The sequence below is a fragment of the Salvelinus fontinalis genome, chromosome 21 (assembly GCF_029448725.1).
Source record: "Salvelinus fontinalis isolate EN_2023a chromosome 21, ASM2944872v1, whole genome shotgun sequence".
NCBI classification, from domain to species: Eukaryota; Metazoa; Chordata; class Actinopteri; order Salmoniformes; family Salmonidae; genus Salvelinus; species Salvelinus fontinalis.
In genome coordinates, this window is record NC_074685.1 from 14,260,791 (window position 1) to 14,279,220 (window position 18,430).

The 18,430-nt window shown below is 42.9% G+C and overlaps 2 protein-coding genes across 6 annotated transcripts; both read right to left on the reverse strand.

The window, feature by feature from the left end:
• Positions 1–328: 328 nt before the first annotated feature.
• LOC129818237 (uncharacterized protein C2orf42-like) lies at positions 329–5,890 on the reverse strand. 2 transcript variants are annotated; one of them, XM_055873981.1, is made up of 8 exons: positions 5,750–5,890; positions 4,112–5,343; positions 3,886–3,999; positions 3,253–3,357; positions 3,016–3,123; positions 1,925–2,025; positions 1,573–1,735; positions 329–1,481 (listed from the first exon to the last, which is right to left on the reverse strand). In XM_055873981.1, exons 2-8 carry the CDS (start codon positions 5,304–5,306, stop codon positions 1,255–1,257), a joined length of 2,013 nt encoding a protein of 670 aa, XP_055729956.1. In that variant the 5' UTR covers positions 5,307–5,343; positions 5,750–5,890; the 3' UTR covers positions 329–1,254. The 2 variants fall into 2 exon arrangements, with proteins under 2 accessions (XP_055729956.1, XP_055729954.1); XM_055873979.1 differs by having other exon boundaries at positions 4,112–5,361.
• A 2,100-nt stretch (positions 5,891–7,990) lies between these two features.
• LOC129818238 (cytotoxic granule associated RNA binding protein TIA1-like) lies at positions 7,991–18,251 on the reverse strand. Of its 4 annotated transcripts, none has more exons than XM_055873984.1 (12): positions 17,982–18,249; positions 16,454–16,550; positions 15,284–15,382; positions 13,819–13,873; positions 13,489–13,576; positions 13,038–13,113; positions 12,652–12,760; positions 12,419–12,514; positions 12,215–12,299; positions 11,898–12,036; positions 11,382–11,527; positions 7,991–11,091 (listed from the first exon to the last, which is right to left on the reverse strand). In XM_055873984.1, the coding sequence occupies exons 1-12, from the start codon at positions 18,008–18,010 to the stop codon at positions 10,953–10,955; spliced, it is 1,158 nt and encodes a 385-aa protein (XP_055729959.1). In that variant the 5' UTR covers positions 18,011–18,249; the 3' UTR covers positions 7,991–10,952. The 4 variants fall into 4 exon arrangements, with proteins under 4 accessions (XP_055729959.1, XP_055729957.1, XP_055729958.1 ...); XM_055873982.1 differs by having other exon boundaries at positions 11,382–11,530; positions 11,886–12,036; XM_055873983.1 differs by having other exon boundaries at positions 11,382–11,530; positions 17,982–18,248.
• Between the last annotated feature and the right edge of the window lie 179 nt (positions 18,252–18,430).

Here is an 18,430-nt window from a genome sequence, read left to right on the forward strand (position 1 = left end):
CCTGAGAAGGAGTGTGTAATTGAAGTGAGCTGTCTGTTCATCGGGGGATGGAGCCATGGCCATACATTGGACAGTTACGTTTCTATAAAGCAAAACATAATTTCTCTTCCGTTGGCACTAGTCTAGTTTGTGGAACACTGGTGTGAAATTGTTGGCCAATGTCGCCACCTGGTGGACAAAGACTAAGCTCAACACTGGCTGAAAAACAAGCAACATCTAGGACACAAGTGTGCACGCTCTTTTTATCAGTAAAATAAGTAACGTAAAGGATGGAAGGGAGCGATGCTAAGAAATAGAAAAAGTTGATTTTCAGAGTAGAAAGACTGTCTATTCTCAAGGTCAATGAATTTATTAATCAACACTACAAACAAACAAAAATACAACAAACCATTAGGTTATTCTGTAACTACGGGCAAACGTAAATATTCTACTCGACAGTGAATTAGATTGCTACACACCAGAAAGTTCTTATTCATTATACACCACTTATAAATGCACACACACGCGCAAAGGATAATCAATCAGATGTCATTCATTTACAACCCTTCAGATACACACATAAGCCTCGCACACGTTTGTCATTTGATTATCTCAATGACTTGATATTACATTCAGATGCTACTTCTCTGTAGAGTAGCTAATGTTATCAAGCAACTGCGATTTGATACATAGAAGTCATGTAATAGCATGAATTAACACAACTCCATGTTAGCTGCAATGGAAGGGACATAGGGTAATAACACAAATCCATGTTAGCTGCAATGGAAGGGACATAGGGTAATAACACAAATCCATGTTAGCTGCCATGGAAGGGACATAGGGTAACTTTGGGAGAAGAGTGTACAAACAGTGATGTAAAAAATACAATTCTTGGCCATCAGCAGCACTCTTTCACATCTCTTCTTTCCTTCTCTCAAAATGTTCCCCCCTCATTTCTCTCTCTAAAAAATAGCCCCCCTCATCTCCCTCTTTCTAAAAACAATGCTCTAGACTTTCATAATTCACAGAACTATTAACTAACAGATCCTCCAGTTTTTTAATTTGACCTTAATTTAACTAGGCAAGTCAGTTAAAAACTAATTCTTATTTTCAATGACGCCCTAGGAACAGTGGGTTAACTGCCTTGTTCAGATTTAAATTTCAGATTTGTACCTTGGCAGCTCGGGGATTTGAACTTGCAACCTTGCGGCTACTAGCCCAACGCTCTAACCACTAGGCTACCCTGCCTCATGGGACAGATGCCTGTGGAACTTTTTATTTGGAAAGGGAGGTCTCTGATGATGACTTGCAACCCCCCCTCTCTGTCCCTCCTCCCGCTCCGGTGCGTCTCGGCGTCCCATCGCAGTATTCCGTCTGTCCTCCGTGCTGGTGACCATACTGGAAGCGGATGCGGAGCTCTCCGACGCGACAGCGAGGCAGGACGTCTGGGATCCACTCGATCACAAAGGGTGTGGGATCCTTCTGATCCGCTGTACACAGTCCTGTGGTGATCACAACAAATCAGATCATATGACATCACACATAGCAGTCCAACCCAGCTCTCACACACACACACCACACACGCACACTGACCGACATGGAGAAAGGTGCGTAGCTCCAGGGGTCGTATGGCCTGGGATCTGTCCGTCCGGCTGTAGCCCTCAGTGGGGTCAGGATGAAGAGGCTCGGGACAGCGGAACGGAGAGAAGGAACCATCACTGTTCTTCACAAAACTCTGGGTCAACTCCAGGGGCAGCTAGACAGACAGAGGAAGACAGAGAGTGGGAGAAGGATGCATGATGAGATAGAGAGAAAGTCACAGAGTGACTAAGACCAAAACATAACAACACCCTGTGGTAAATACATGACACGAGCAGTCTGAAGACCGTGTGAGTGGATGAGATGAAGGTGGGAGATGGGGAGGAGTGAAGAAGAGAGAGCTGACCTCTGGGGTGTCGAAGATGCGTTTCACTTGCATCAGGTTGGTGATGTGCCAGGTGTACTTGGGGAAGGAGCCATGGTGCAGATCATCATTCCTCACAAGCGCTGACCAAAGAAAACAAAAAGATAAGATAACAAAACATGTTTCCCTTGTAACTTAACCTTAAAGTACCCACCAGTTTTAGGCTGTGTTTGGTGTTGGGTTAAGGTTTACCTGTAGTTGCGTTAGGGTTAGTCTCTTTCCAAATCTCATCTTGATGACTCAAATATTGGAAGTCTGGAGAACTTCAGTATTGGATTTTGCATTTGAAAGGGAGTGCTGGCTGTTAACGCTCACATTTGATTGTCTCAGAGTAGAAATTCAAATTAGTTGTTTGTTCCTAGTTTTGATTGTGCCCCTTTTCCTACCGGTTAGACAACATTTTAGTAGCCTATGCTGCCTTCTTTTTTGTATCGTATGCTAGTTAGCTTGTTGCAAGTCAGAAAATGTTTTAGAAACATAACCTTTGTTAGGAGCTCCACCCAATCAACATGTTTGATTGATTTGATAGGTGGCAATGTGTCACTGGCATTCATCTAGGCGCCACCGTATTTTTGGCATCTTTCGGCAGACAAGTTCCCCAGGAGTTCGGAACAATGTAAACAAAGCCTGTGTGTCCGAGGCTGTTAGGGTTAGAGTAGGCTCATTTGTAGCGTTATACAGTGAGCTCCAAAAGTATTGGGACAGTGACAATTTTTTGTTGTTGTTTTGGTTCTGTACTCCAACATTTTAAATGATACAATGACTATGAGATTAAGTGCAGACTGTCAGCTTTAATTTGAAGGTATTTTCATCCATATGGTGGGAAACAGTTTAGAAATTACGGCACTTTTGGTACATACTGCCCCATTTCAGGGGACCAACAGTATTGGTACCCTCAAATTAAAGCTGACAGTCTAGACTTTAACCTCATAGTTATTGTGTCATTTAAAATCCAAAGTGCTGGACTACAGAACCAAAACAACAACAAACAAGGGTCACTGTCCCAGTACTTTTGGAGCTCACTGTAGTTGAATTAGGGATGGCGTTGGGTTGTGGTTAGGGTTAAGGGTTACCTGAGGTAGCATTGGGCAGCCGTCTCTTCTTGGAGCCCAGGGACAGACGATACTGCAGGGCGTTGAAGAACACATGGGGGATGTGGAACACCAGAGGCTCCGGCTTACCTGGAGACAACAACATCTTTATCATCATCATCAATTAGACAAACACAGAGGGATGGAGGGCTGTGTGTGTGTGTGTGTGTGTGTGTGTGTGTGTGTGTGTGTGTGTGTGTATGTGTGTGTGTGTGTTACCATCAAACTGGTAGTGCATGGTCAGGTGGATCCTCTCTGTAACGCTGGCTAGCCACTGCTGGAAGCCCAGGGTCACCAGGCTCTCATCCACAGGCTGGCTGCTCCCTGACACACACACACATCATAATTAATTAAAAGAGATAGAATAATATAATATTACCTTTTAATGCTCAAGAATCTGTGGTTTATTGGATACCGTTAAGGGGCAGAAAGGCAGTGAGAAACAGAAAGGGAGGACAGATGGACAGGACAGAGGCAGTGGGTAAGACACAGAGCGACAGAGAGAAAGGAGGCAGGCAGGCTGCACCTGTGTTCTTGAGCCCAATAGAAACAGGAGCACAATAACCAGGAGGTTTCCTCTGACAAGGCCTCCTCTACCCATCCTACCCCCACCCACCCTACAGGACATACAGCTGCATGGAGGGAGGAGAGAGAAGGGAGGAGGGACTTACAGGGGGAAATGAAAAAGAAAGGAGTGACAGAGGAAAAAGAGGATAGATGATCACAGAGGACAGATCGAGAGAAAAAAATTGTGCTCAGGCAGATTTCAAAGAACATAAAGAAGGTCCTATTTTCATGATGAGGCACTCGCACTTCTATTGGATGAACAGTGTGATTGACAGGGCAGCTCACCAATGAGGTGCTCTTCCAGACGGAGTCTCTTGGTTTTGTGAGCGGTGATTGGTTCAGGCAGCTGAGGTGGGCTGGAGCCACAGAGGACTGTGCAGTCAGCATTCTGTTGTATACCTGCAGTACAGATGACAACAGAGTCTCCTACAGGTACTGCAGTGCACACATACATACACCTTGAAATATTACACAAAGATCACACACATCAATCCCTCTCCTAGGGACCTACCATTGGAGCTGTAGTTGAGGAAACCTGTGAACTCTGAGGCCAGTTTCTCATCGCTGGTGAAGGCGCAAACACAGGCATAGAAGTGGAGGCAGAGGTATGGAGCTGCAGGGCCAGCATCAGCACCAGGCCGAGAGGTGGAGTCAGGTAAGACACCAGAGGAGACAACACCTGAGGACCCTCTCACCTCCCCATCCCCATTCTGGGAGGTTTCCACGGCCACTCTTCCCTCTGCCGTACCTCCTCTGACACCCCCCTGACAGGAACACTGAAACACAGCCCCCTCTCTGACCTTCCCCTTCCCCTTCCCCCCAGCAGCAGACCCCCCCGTGCCTACAGTTAGGTGCAGCAGCCCCAGAGGATGACTTGGTCCACTGTGACATTTCACCACCAGAGTATCTTTGTTCACCCGCTGAACCAGGGGTCCCGGGGACTCAGTAGCCAACCTCCAGAGCTCTTCCCTGGCCTCGGCTGAGGCCTGAAGCCCCTCCAGGATAGAGCTCTTCAGGGGGAGAGGGGTGGCCTGCGCCTGGCACTCCATGGCCTGCTTCACGTGGACACAGGGAGTGACGGAGTTAGACAAGCCAGGCTTGGAGGGGGGGTTGGTCAGAACAGCTGCCTGCTGTGACTGGCTCTGGCCTGACCTTTGACCGTTGGCATGGCGGCAGGTGGGCAGGAAGCAGCGGCCCATGTTGACCCGGGTCAGCAGAGTCGCCCCTTCACTCGTGGCAATGGCCGTATCAGTGGGGACAAGCTCTATGAACCCCCGCTGTGTTGCAGCCGCTCCCACCCCTCTCACTCGCTGACAGACAGAGAACACCTGCGCACCTCCACCTGAGGATTCACCACCTCTTCCTTCATCTCTCTCTTCATCTTCCCCTCCTCCGTCAATCACCACCCGCACCACCTCCATCGCCCCTCTCTTGGCCCCTCTGCCTCCCCCCACAGCCCCCCCATCTCTGAAGACAATTCCACAAGCCTTGTTCTTGCAGCTGAGCCCACGGGTGCCGTTGAAAACGCCACACTGGGGACACTTCCTGATCCCTCGTAGAGTGGGCTTGCCCAGATTGGACAGAAAGGAGGGGGTGGTGCTGGTAGCAGTCTTCTTGCTACTCTCTCTCTGCTTTGAGCAAAGGTTGGGGGGTGTAGGGGCAACCACCGATGCAGGAGGTGAGGTCACTGCCACGCCAGACTCCATTTGGGCAGCCGGACTCCACTGGCAGTTGGCCTGAAGTCTGGAAGACAGAGTAGGTCTGAAAAGAGAACAGATACAGCCTGATCTAATTTCAGCAAGTAGATATTACTGTAATCAATGTGATCAAAAAATAACTTAAGCCATAATGCAATCTTTTGTTCCAGTCAAGCCTTTGTAGGCCTTTATCGCGTTTCCTTATGTAATCAGAAATAAGTGTTGTTTTTTTACAAAATATGACAAATAATTTATCATTAAAAAACTGTTACTTTTCAACACATGTAACTTTGCTAAGAAAGGAATAGAAAAGCCAATTCATGTAGGATGACATTGTTCCTGAAGTGAACAATAACGTTCCGTAAAATGGGTCCATAATTATACCAGACGCATCGCAATCTACTGCTCCACGCCTGTGTTTGGACCATGATTGGTTACAGCTGAATGCATACCTGTGTTTTTTTCGCTACCTATAATCCTGGTGCTGTATGGTCGTTCCAGTTTTCATACACAAACCTCCTCTTCCCCTCGACCGTCGCCATTCCTCCTTACATCCGTGTCTCCGCATTGCGCCTGTAACGAGCTTCCTGATTGGATAGGGTGTTGGACAACGACTTATACATAAAGTAGATGTTTATTCTACCATACGTCCATCTTGGTACTCCCCCACGGTTGTAAAATAGTAACGGCGTATTTTTGTAAGTACTAACTCCACAGATAGCAAAGACCTATTACTAGCTCATTGTTCTAAATCCGCAAAGGTTCATTGGACAAAGCCTATGCGGAAATGAATGGTGTTTTTGGATAAATGCTTAAAATAAATGTGGTAAACACAGGCTTAAACCATATTCTCATGGGACTAGTATTACTATATAACGTCGGTTATGTAATAATAACCCTAGCATGTCCGTTTTTCCAGTGGACGATTTGGAGAGGATTAGTTTTACCAAACTGCCCTGTAATTTTTGGGTGTTTTCTCATTCTCAATTGACCATTATGACGGACACTCAGAGGCTCTTCTAGGCGTGAAGATATTTCAAATGTCTAGGGATAACCTAATATTGGCCTAATGGCCTTCAGTTCGGAGAAAGTACAAATAATTATTCATATCAATAATAACCATAAACGGTAACCTATGCAGACCTGACGTATTTAGCAATGTATCAATTTATTGCCACAATATCGTCCACTTCATATTTTAAAATATAAGTATGGCACTGGAAAAGTTTATATGGGACAAAACAGATTATCCATCTGTAGGCTAGTGCATAGCGCTTTGTTTTAAGCATAAATGTGTTCCCCATGTTCATACCCAAACTGGGTGCAGCACCAGTTAAACTGTAATATCCCTAAAAACACAGGGATGACGATTCGCCCGGGATAAGTATTATCAGAAGACCTTGGAGTCTGCCGAAAAACAGTAGGTTTTTACGGCTGGGGTAATAACCTTACTGACAAATAAAAATGACTGACATGGCAGTTCGGACAAAACTAAATTAGGGATGTGGTGATTAGTGCTCGTGGACATAATTACATTACCTGAGCTACCCAGTAAAATGTATTCTGTCCGAATATGGCTTTATAAGATCTTATACATTTTGTTCTAGGATAATCATCTGTCACTTTTTTGTTAATTTTGAAGCATTTGTCATTTAAAAAAGCACATAAAGCCTTCATAATTCAAAAAGGTCAGGTTAACTGACAACTCATAGAACAAAACGTATATCATCTCTTAAACTTGTGTTAACCTCAGACCCTATTTTCGGCATTTATCCCAAAAACCCTATTCTTTCCCCATTAATGTTCACCATAGGAATGGCTGAATGAACCAGAGGTAACTCATTTCCGGGTTTTAGAACTACAAGCTGGCGAGCTCTATAGAAATGCATTTAATGACTACATAGTTTTTTCTATTATTAGACACCTTCATGCAAATACTTTAAAATTGTGAGCTATACATAAAAATATAAAAGTCCTTAAAGTATATGTTTTAGGTCAATGTTACAGTTATTTGTTGTCATTCTGCCCCTGAACAAGTCAGTTAACCCACTGTTTCTAGGCCGTCATTGTAAATAAGAATTTGTTCTTAACTGACTTGCCTAGTTAAATAAAGGTACAATTAAAAAAGGCATTCCTATGGAGGACTGCTCCTACTGGGGAGTGCAAATATGGCTGACCAGTGGCTTCAAAGTCACTCAAATGGTCACTACATAGAATCAGCAATAAAATGTTTGTTGCCACGTTCGCATGCTAGTCAGATCTAGATAACTTGGACATTTACGACTTGCTATCTGGTTGGCGTGTTCAACCAGTTAGGAAATCTTATATTTCCGACTAGCAAGTGAAGGCAGCACATATACATTACTGGTGTTGGTCACAGGGCCGAGATGAAACCCTTTTCAGAGAAGAGAATCAAGCGACATGTAGTTTCTATCTTGTTCATACCTGTAGATCAGAAATTCAAACACAGCCTGGGTCAAGTGTATGTAGGCCTGCCCTGCTCTTGTAATTCCAGTTCCTGTTAATTCCAAAACGTGTTATCTGATGACAAAAATCAATGGATCTGAATACTACAAGTAGGAAAGCTCATTGTAAACAAAAAAGCATTTCTTTGCAAGACTGGACCACCTCTCACAATACTCTCAACTCAAGCCTGTAAAAACAGAGATAGAAATATGATCCGTTTCCGCAAGCAATGTTTATAAGCATCAGCATTTTAATGGGACAAAGCAATAACACGTTATAGCATCAGCAACATAACCCCACCCCCAAAACATAAGGTCTATCCTTAGGCACTGCCTACTCTATGATAAATTGGTTGGTTAAAATTAAATTAACTCAAAATAAGGCAACACAATGGGTCTCATCCAACTGTATTATTTAAACAACTCCATGGGGGGAGGGGGGGGGGGGGGGGCACAGTGCAAAATTATGATCCATTCAAGTTTTTTTTATTTTTTACGTTTGATAACTATTTACTACTTTGTCATAAAAAAAACCACCAAAAAGTTCAATATTTAGGTTTTATACACAGAATAACTTTAATTCTACATTACTTTTCAGTATCGATCATTTTTGCACTGCTGTTCGCTCTCCTCAGGCCCCTGGAAGAATCAAATGTTGCACTGTCCCTACATTGTAATGGACTAGCATTTAGCAGTGATGCTAATATGCCCCAGTCTAGTTTAAAACCCCAGCCCTGGCCGTCAAAAAGCAAGCAAGCTTCCATAATTAACACGAGGTTTTTCCCTCTTTATACAGCGTCAGAACAGTTGAACAGACTTTGTTGGGTTATTTACATACAAAACAGTATACGTACGTACGCCCTCCTAAAACAAGTTTCAAAAGGAAAAAAGTGGAATGCAAAACAATTCAAAATACCTAGAATTTGTGTAACATCAAATTTTGTGAAAAGGTAACTAAGTAATAGTATTGTGCAATATTTGTCTGCCTTTAAAAGAAAGAAGAACAGTGGCAGTAATCCCTGCAATTGTTTCTTAGTTGAGATATTGAAATTTTTAAAAAAATACAACAGTTGACATCCATTTCATTCGTTTTTTTATAAACATAAAAAACAAAAAAAGGTTCTTACATTTCACATGATTCCATGGAGTCATTGCTTTAAACATTTCTTTAAAATGAGTCCCAAAACAAACAAAAAACAAAAAGGCAAAGCTCGTTTCTTAACGATATCAGCAGTGGAAATCGTTCTAAACAAACCAACGAGAAAAAGCAAATCCAAAATAAGTCTTTATCATTTAATAGTACTTTAATTAAAAATGGCATAGTCCTTTTTGATTCATGAGTCAGTTGTAGGGTGTGTGTACGCATGTATACAGTACCAGTCAAAAGTTCAGACACCTACTCATTCCAGTTGCTTTTTTTGTTTAACTATTTTCTGCATTGTAGAATAGTGAAGACATCAAAATTATGAAACACATATGGAATCATGTAGTAGGCAAAAAAAGTGTTAAAGTAATCAACATATATTTTATATTCTTCAAATTAGCCACCCTTTGCTTTGATGACAGCTTTGCACCCTCTTGGCATTCTCTCAACCAGCTTCATGAGATAGTCACCTGGAATGCATTTCAATTAAGAGATGTGCCTTGTTAAAAGTTAATTTGTGGAACTTTCCTTCTGAATGCCTTTCAGCCAATCAGTTGTGTTGTGACTAGGTAGGGGTGGTATACAGAAGATAACCCTATTTGGTAAAAGACAAAGTCCATATTATGTCAAGAAAAACTCAAATAAGCAAAGAAAAATGACAGTCCATCATTAATTTAAAGACATGAAGGTCAGTCAAAGCGGGACATTTCAAGAACTTTGAAAGTTTCTTCAAGTGCAGTCGCAAAAACCATCAAGCGCTATGATGAAACTGACTCTCATGAGGACCGTCACAGGAATGGTTGACCCAGAATTACCTCTGCTACTGAGGATAAGTTCATTTGAGTTACCAGCCTCAGAAATTGCATCCCAAATAAATGCTACACAGAGTTCAAGTAATAGACATCAACTGTTCAGAGGAAACTGTGTGAATCAGGCCTTCATGGTCCAATTGCGGAAATAAACCACTACTAAAGGACAGCAATAAGAAGAGACTTGCTTGGGCCAAGAAACACGACCAATGGACATGAGACCGGTGGAAATCTTTCCTTTGGTCTGATGAGTCCAAATTAGATTTTGGTTCCAACAGCCGTGTCTTTGTGAAACGCAGAGTAGTTTAACAGATGATCTCTGCATGTGTGGTTCCCCGTGAAGTATGGAGGACGAGGTGTGATGGTGCTTTACCGGTGACACTGTCTGATATATTTATAGAATTCAAGGCACACTTAACCAGCAAGGCTACCACAGCATTCTGCAGCGATACGCCATCCCTTCTGGTTTGCGCTTAGTGGGACTATAAGTTGTTTTCAACAGGACAATGACCCAAAACACCTCCAGGCTGTGTAAGGGCTATTTGACCAGGAAGGAGAGTGATGAGAGCTGTATAAGATGACCTGGATTCTACAATCACCCAACCTCAACCCAATTGAGATGGTTTGGGATGAGTTGGATCACAGAGTGACGGAAAAGCAGTGCTCAGCATGTGGGAACTCCTTCAAGAAAGTTGGAAAAGCATTCCTCATGAAGCTGGTTGAGAGAATGCCAAGAATGTGCAAAGCTGTCAAGGTAAATGGTGTCTAATTTGAAGAATCTCAAATATAACATTTATTTTGATTTGTTTAACTCTTTTTTTGGTTACTACATGATTCCATGTGTTATTTCATAGTTTTGATGTCTTTACTATTATTCTACAATCTAGAAAATAGTACAAATAAATAATAACCCTGGAATAAGTAGGTGTGTCCAAACTTTTTACTGGTACTGTATACACACACGTGTGTATCTTATATACCAGGACTGGGCAACTGGGCAACTCTATCGCCAATGACACACAAGCGTTTCCTCCTCCTCCTCTTCTCCACCTTAAAACTTACATGTAAAAACAGGTTGGGTGGGGGGGGGGGGCGGACAGGGGAACCCCCCCTCCCCGTCATAGAGTTCTTAATCATGTTGTAAAAGACAGGGCACATGTTGGCCCCCCCACCCTCTGTATAGGATCCCTGTTGTGGAGGGTAGGAGGCCGACTCTGGGCCGCCAGGCCAACGCTGATCAGTGGGTGTGGTAGCCAGCGGTGCCCATGCCGGACTGGTTGGCCAGCACAGTCCCATTGACTCCCTGTCCAGGCTCCACCACACCGCCATTACTGACGGCTCCCACGCCCGTCCACCCTGCACCCGCCTGTAAATGGCTACACAGAGACAACATGGAGGTTAGAGGATAGATGAAGGATGGGGAGAGAAAGGTGTAAACACAAAATCGGTGATGGTTAAAGGGCAGGAGGGTAAAGGTAATGAGAGGGATGAAGAGAGAGCGCACCGACATGAACAAGAAGTTAAGATTGATCTTCAAGAGCCACTGATGTTAAACAAGTCTCCTCCCAACATCTGGGCTGAAATGTTATACACGTCTCCTGACATCTGGGGTGCATTTCCTTCAAACAACTTGTTCCCTTCCCTCTAGGAGTCCATGAGTACTCACTTGAATCCCTGCTGGTTCCAGGCCTGTCCGTAGACTCCGTAGGTGGGCACCTGCCACCCGTTTGGGACGTATTGGCCAATCTGCTGGGCGTTACCGTACCACTGGGCATACTGGCCGTAGGGCTGCGCTGCAAAACCTATTTTGTTCTGCTGTGGAGACAACACTTAGGTTTCAAATTATGTAATTGTTGAACTTTTGGATCAAAATGGGTCTACTATGTTTTCTGTTTCCTTAGATACCCATAAGCACAGCAAAGTGGGCCAACTGCTACATCAAGCCCCTAAAACAGAGCATGTAGATATGTAATTACACATGTATATTATATCCATGTTATTACACATGTATATTATATCCATGTTATTACACATGTATATTATATCCATGTTATTACACATGTATATTATATCCATGTTATTACACATGTGTATTAAATCCATGTTATTACACATGTATAATATCTAAGAGAGTATAAAGGATGTTGTATGAGAAAGGAAGTGCTGTTACCTGCGGTCTTACCTGAGGCATCTGTACCTGCTGCATGGGGCTGACCATGTCTGTGGTTTCTTTCCCCCAGTAACACTTCACCACGTGACCATCTATGGACGTCCCGTTCACTGACACTATGGCGTGGGCCGCTCCCTCGTGGGAGTTGAACCTATACCAGGGAGAGACGCAGGTGAGAGGAAAATCTCCCAAACAACTTCCAAGGTCAGCAGCCAAACGTGCCACGTTTTCACCTGGAGATGACCAGCTTTTGCTGTGATTCTGGGTTACTCTGTTGGAATAAGGGCTTCTGTAACAGTGTATTCTGTAGACAATCTGCATGGACTTACCTCACAAATGAGTAGCCTTTGTCTGGGAAAACTCTGATCTCCATGATCTGACCGAAGGGGGTGAAGGTCTGCCTCATCAGTTGCTCTGGAAACAACGAGGTATATCAGTTAGGATGGGCTCACCAATGACATCACATATTCCATCTAAATAACCTGCAATCTATGTTGTGACTTCCATAGTACAGATTGTCTTGAGGTTCTGACCTGTGAGGCCTGTTGTGACACCTCCACAGTAGACGGTACAGTTGCTGGGACTGGACTGGTTCACAACCTCTTCAAACGACAGGTGTTTGGTGTTTGCTGCTCCACAGGGGAGAAGGTTGATTTAAAACATGAATGGAAAAAATAGATGCCAATTTTTTTCATTTCTTTTTTTCCAAATCGGATGCCAGCAGGTGTAGCGCGAGTCATTCTTTAGAGTGGTGTGTCTAACTCACTCTCGTAGGTGGCTTTGGGCGCAGGGGGCTTCCTGGTGGCCCAGTTAGTCCTGATCTGCCGTCCTCCCAACCACTGACCTCCCATCTGTTGGATGGCATTCTCTGCATCCTACACACAAAGGCATACCATTTACTATGCATAGTGATAGTAATAATGGTGTAACATAGAATCTAAATCATGTCTTCACCCATGTAAACTCCATAGCTCAAAGTAGCTACTGAATTACAGGGTGGTATTTGCTTGGCTAAACATTGCTGGGTGACGTCTAAGGGGGGACACAAAAAAGGAATGGAGTCTCACACTGCTCCGATGCTAATGATTTCTTGCAAACAACCAACCCAGATGCAGCACAGTAAGCCGAGGATGGGAGGGGGCGGGCACTCACCCATTTGTTGAAGAAGGACACAAAGCCATAGCCTTTAGATTTGCCAGTAGCCATGTCTTTCACCACCCGAGCATCACTGTGGACAGAGACTACTGTTAGCAAGACAATAGGAAGTTATGGCCTCTGCCAACTGATCCATCTGTGTTTCTAGGAAGCTTTTCCTTGCCACCGACTAACTGGGTTGCTGTCCAGGGAGGTTTTGGCCCCACGTTGCTGTAAAGCACTGGATGATAAGTATGATACTAAGAAGTGCTGTGATTAGTATTTCATTAGCTGCTTGTTGAGAGACATACTCCAAAAAGGCCTGTAGAGAGCATGTTTTACAGATGAATGCTGCGAATACAGCTTGTTCTCGTGTTCAATCAATACATTCACGATTGAAGGAACATATCTTTGTAGTGTTTTTGAATAAGCGAGATAACTGGGGTAGGGAGAAACAGATAACACTCACGATATCCTCCCAAAGGGGGCGAAAGCAGCTTTGATGTCATCCGTGGTGATTTCAGGACTGAGGTCTCCAACGAAAACATGGAAGTGATCTGAACACAAACAGAATCATGTGTATAAAACATTTTTGAAGATGACAAAAAGTCAAATCATTTTAGGCAGCAATGCTAACGATTCTTGGAATAATATTGGATAACACAAGTGTGCTCTAAATGCCCCATACAAAGTCTAGCCACATTTGAATAATTATTAAGTTTCCATGCTTTATATAGGCACTACTCCTTTAACAGTTAGGTACAGTGCATGTCAAAGTATTAATAGAGATAGTACTCACTGCTTGTGTCTTTCTTCTGGCTGCTAGGGGTTGTGGCCCAGTTCACCTTGACCTCCTAAAGAAGAGAAAGAGAGATGGAAAGAGAAAAAGATAGAGGGGGATGGAAAGAGGGGTGAAAAGCAAGCCTTACTTGTACAGCACGCGTCTGTCAGCCTATTAGAGGGCTTGTTGTAGTCACACCAGTGATAGAGGGAAAGCCTGGTCACTCAGACTACGTCACAATTCAGTCTCACCGTCCAATCAATCAAATTTGGAACAAAACGTCTAGGAAGTAAAAAAGAAAAAAAAAAAAAAAAAGGTCCAAATAACAAGGGACTTACAAACAAGTGAATTTTACGAACTTGTATTACTCCTCAAATGGTCCTTCAATACCTGTTGAGGATAAAATATTTTCAACTGAATGTGTCTTTAAAGATATAAATAGTATTATTTGGATTCTTTATGCAAAGGATTTTTGCAAAAGAACACATTGTACAGAAAAATAAGGGTAGAAGTATAGGAGTGTAATTTGAAACCGGTCAATGGGGGACACTACTTAGAAAGATTACACAACCCAACCAGGTTTAAAGTCATTGGACATGCTGCCAATATTAATTGCCTATGCCAAGTTCTCTTCTGAGCATGAAACTGTACATGGGTGATGTCCAGAAGCTGTTTCTACCAGTAGGATTAAATAGTATGTAGAGTAGTAAGCCTATTAGCTACAACCAATCTGGGATGGCCAGGGTCAGGTGGCCAGGGTCCCAAATCAGTAGCCAGCAAAAAATAAATACATAACATCTTATCAACAGGAGTATCATAGTGTTTGAATTCAAGTGCAATCCGTCGTCCTCGCTCCTTCAATCAGCATCTCCGCCAGGTCAAATGAACCAGACGTTTCATTTACATTGCGAGATCTGCTGGCTTCAAACCCAAATGAATGGGAAAGATTGTAATATGACTGAATTAGATGGTGCCAATGTCAAACTTCCCCATTAATTAGAGATTGAGGCCTGCAGATTGATCCTAATTTATATAGAATGGCATCTACACAACATTTGTGTAGAATATGTAGTCTTATCTGGGCTATCTTTAGACATGTGAGGAATGGAGACAGATTTCGGGGTGAAAAACAAAGTAGCCTACCGTTGTAAGGAATGCTGCAAGACCATTCAAATGTAGCCTACTTATATTTAAAAAATAATAATACATTCTGGTGTTGCGGTATTATTGCTCAATGAGGAAACATTCCATGCATGTCATACTCCCTGATGTTTAATGCCAACTGTTGAGATTGAACTGATAACGTGATTCCATGTGATACCCAGTCCCAAATCACCCCCACCCCTAACCATTCCTCATAGGGCCGCCATATTGCTTGCACCCATCTGACCTTTCCAGACCTACATCAAGTAGGCCAACCCTCTCCTCCTTCCCCTCCCCAAGCCGACCCAACCAGACTCACCCTGTAGATACGATAGCTTACCTTACCCATTATTTTACGACCATTCATGGCTGCGAGTGACGAGGCAGCGTGCCTGTGTTCGTAGAACTCCACAAAGCAGTATGGGTCATTACCTGCCGTCTGGAAGGGAACAGGGGACAGGAACTTTACCTTTGACACCAGAGCTGCCCACCGCTTCATCCTACCCTTGTAAAATGTAGGCCTAGTTGAGTCTCCCTCCTTAAATAAGAATTTGTTCCTAACTGACTTGCCTAGTTAAATAAAAACAATTAAAATGTAAAGCATTTTATACTCCAGTTAGCATATACAAATAAAATCCATTATCATTCATCATCATTTACAAATTGGCCAAACAATCATCCCTCTATTTAGCTTGACAGACTCAATGTAAATCAAACCCAGAAAAAAGACTCGCAACAGTACAATGTGTTCTTAAACTGGCAGCTGACTATTACTGGTCAAAGCTATTCTATCCTATTTGGCTAGTCAGTCCTGGGTCACTTTCAGTGGGTGCCAGATAAAGCAATAGTGTGTAGGACAGATATCCCTCTGTCATGTAGAACAGGGAATTGTGTGGTCATATTTGTTTTTGTTTAGGCTTTATATATTAAATTCCCATCTGCAATGTGTTGCAGACCACTGAATAGGCCCCTAGTCATGGTCGGCGCCCAGTAGGGACAAAACTAGAGAAAATGTTTTTGAAGCAGTGGTACCCCTCTCAACGAGTCCAAATACAGATGGGACGTTAAACCGAAAATGATCGAAACCGACCATACCAATCACTTATCGCAGGCATTTTGCTGATATTGTTCTTTAAGATAAGTAGCCTATACTTGAAGAAATGTGAAGTTTGAAATTAATGATCTAATATGGGTGATTGTTAATGGGACAATTGGTGCCTAGAACAATCAAACTAGTAGTAGTTTCAATGATAATTTACAAAAACTGCAGTGCACAATAAAATTATAAACTTATCCTATTCATTGTCAGCATCATAATTCAGGCAATTTATTGCAATATGGATTTTTGTCCATAACGCCCAGCTCCAAGTCTAATCATAATGCCCTTTTTGTTTTTCCATTTCAAAACATTCTCTCCCATTTGTTCTGACTGAACATGGTGCAGTGGTAAGTAATTCTGAGTTGAATCTGATTGGAGAAGGTTCATTCCTAGCCAATAGGAAGGACTCACGTCTACTATCATTTTACAGCTCTTGCAGGGGCCGATCTGTCCAAACAGCTGCATGATGAGGGCTTCAGTCACATCCCGGGACAGGTTCCCCACATACCTGCAGCACAGTGACAACACATCAGCATGGACACCCTGGGTTCAACTCAGCAAATACAAGACAACAAATGCTCCACTTAGCTGATAGACAAGGAAGTGTGGTTGTGAAGATCTGGATTTAAAATGGATAGTTCACCACCATCGACAAAGTACAGCGGTATGAAACCGTCTGGAATTGTTTCTTATTTTGGGGTGAACTATCCCTTTAACTCAGTGTATTCTACCTCACAGCTAACAATTAAGAAGATATTGGGACTTCAAATCTTAAAATGGATACCAGCCCATGCAAGGCACCATATAGCAACAGTGGCCACATGAAGACAACTGAGGTGAAACTGAAACCATAACATAACATAAGGCAGTGCCATACACAACCAGTCAAGTAACGTTAGCCGGCTTTGTTTGGAAAGTAGACACCTGGCTTTTACAGCTACTGAACATAATATTTGCAACATTTTCAAGACAGATTATGTTAGTGTCACAGTTTGTGTCTACTGCGAGAAAAACTAACACAAATGTATAGAGTAAGTAACATTCACAGTTAGAATATCCTAAATTAGGCGCCGAGGCACCAGAATCTGGGCTTCCGAGAGGACTAGGCCGCGCTTTTACATTGCATTCAACAATTTCTATATGTGCATTATCATGCATGGCCAGTGTCGTAGTTGCAACCAACACATTCATGTTAGTTAGCTGACATACCCAATCTGAATCTCATTTGTTGAGGTATGGTAGGTAGTTAGCCAACAGCAACAGATAACACATTGATGTCCGACTATTATTGGTCATTGATGTATGCCGAGCAGTGTAGGTATAGCTAGCTAGACAACGTTAGCAGTTAGGTTGTGCTTTCTTGAATACTGTATGGACACCGGTGTAGAAATGTAACGTTATCGGGCTGACGACAACAGCATTGCTCAGCATGATACTGAAGCTAATTTAGAGGCCCGGCATGCTGTCGACAAGAGTTAGTAAGCAAGATAGCTAGTTATCCTGCTAATCATGCGAACGTTAGTCTTCCTCATATGATATTACCAAAATATACAAAATGCAAATTTAACTCCCATATGCGAATAAGAACATCACAATATCTCTAAATGTTGAGATCTTAAAAGATGGCTTTAGAGACAATTTTGCAAGTCGCAACATGTTCTCTTCTACAGCATAGGTGGCTACAATGCCTTTGTCTTAGAAATGGACACGTCTGACATGTTAGTTAACTAGCCTATTAGCCAGTGCATTTCCATCATAAACCCAGTTGGTTGGCTCACAACTAGTTAGCTAATAAACAGGGGGGGGGTAGAGAAATGGCTGACATGATTATTATGAACCACATCATATAAAAATGCAATTGACACATAAGACCAATGCACTGCTACTTGAAATAAATGGTCATTCGGCTAGCTAATAGCGTGCTGCTATTCATACATACAGGGTCTTGGGTGTTTCGTCGTCCATCATATTTTCCGACCGAGGTTGAGATCGAACCCTGAGAGAAAAATCCACGTGTGTCGTATTCTATGATGACCTTGGATTCTTGCTCCTTTACCCTATTTTGCTGATGTCCACTGAGCAATGTCCAAAAATGTTTTAATGCGCAGTAAATCGCTCCGCCGCCCCTGCTAACTTCAATTATGAACAATAGAAAAGCGACATAAAATGGCGGAGAAAGAGAGCGGATATACGGCATCGCTAAGGTATAGCATCGCATGCGCACTGTGGCTTTGGTGAATGTACTGGCAGGATGTCGCGATGACCAAAATAAGACTTGTAATGCAACGATTGATTAACAGTAACATATGATTTGCGCTATGGATGGCATGTTGGATATTTGTTTTTATGTGTATGTAAAATGTAGGAGAATATTGTGATAGAATGTAA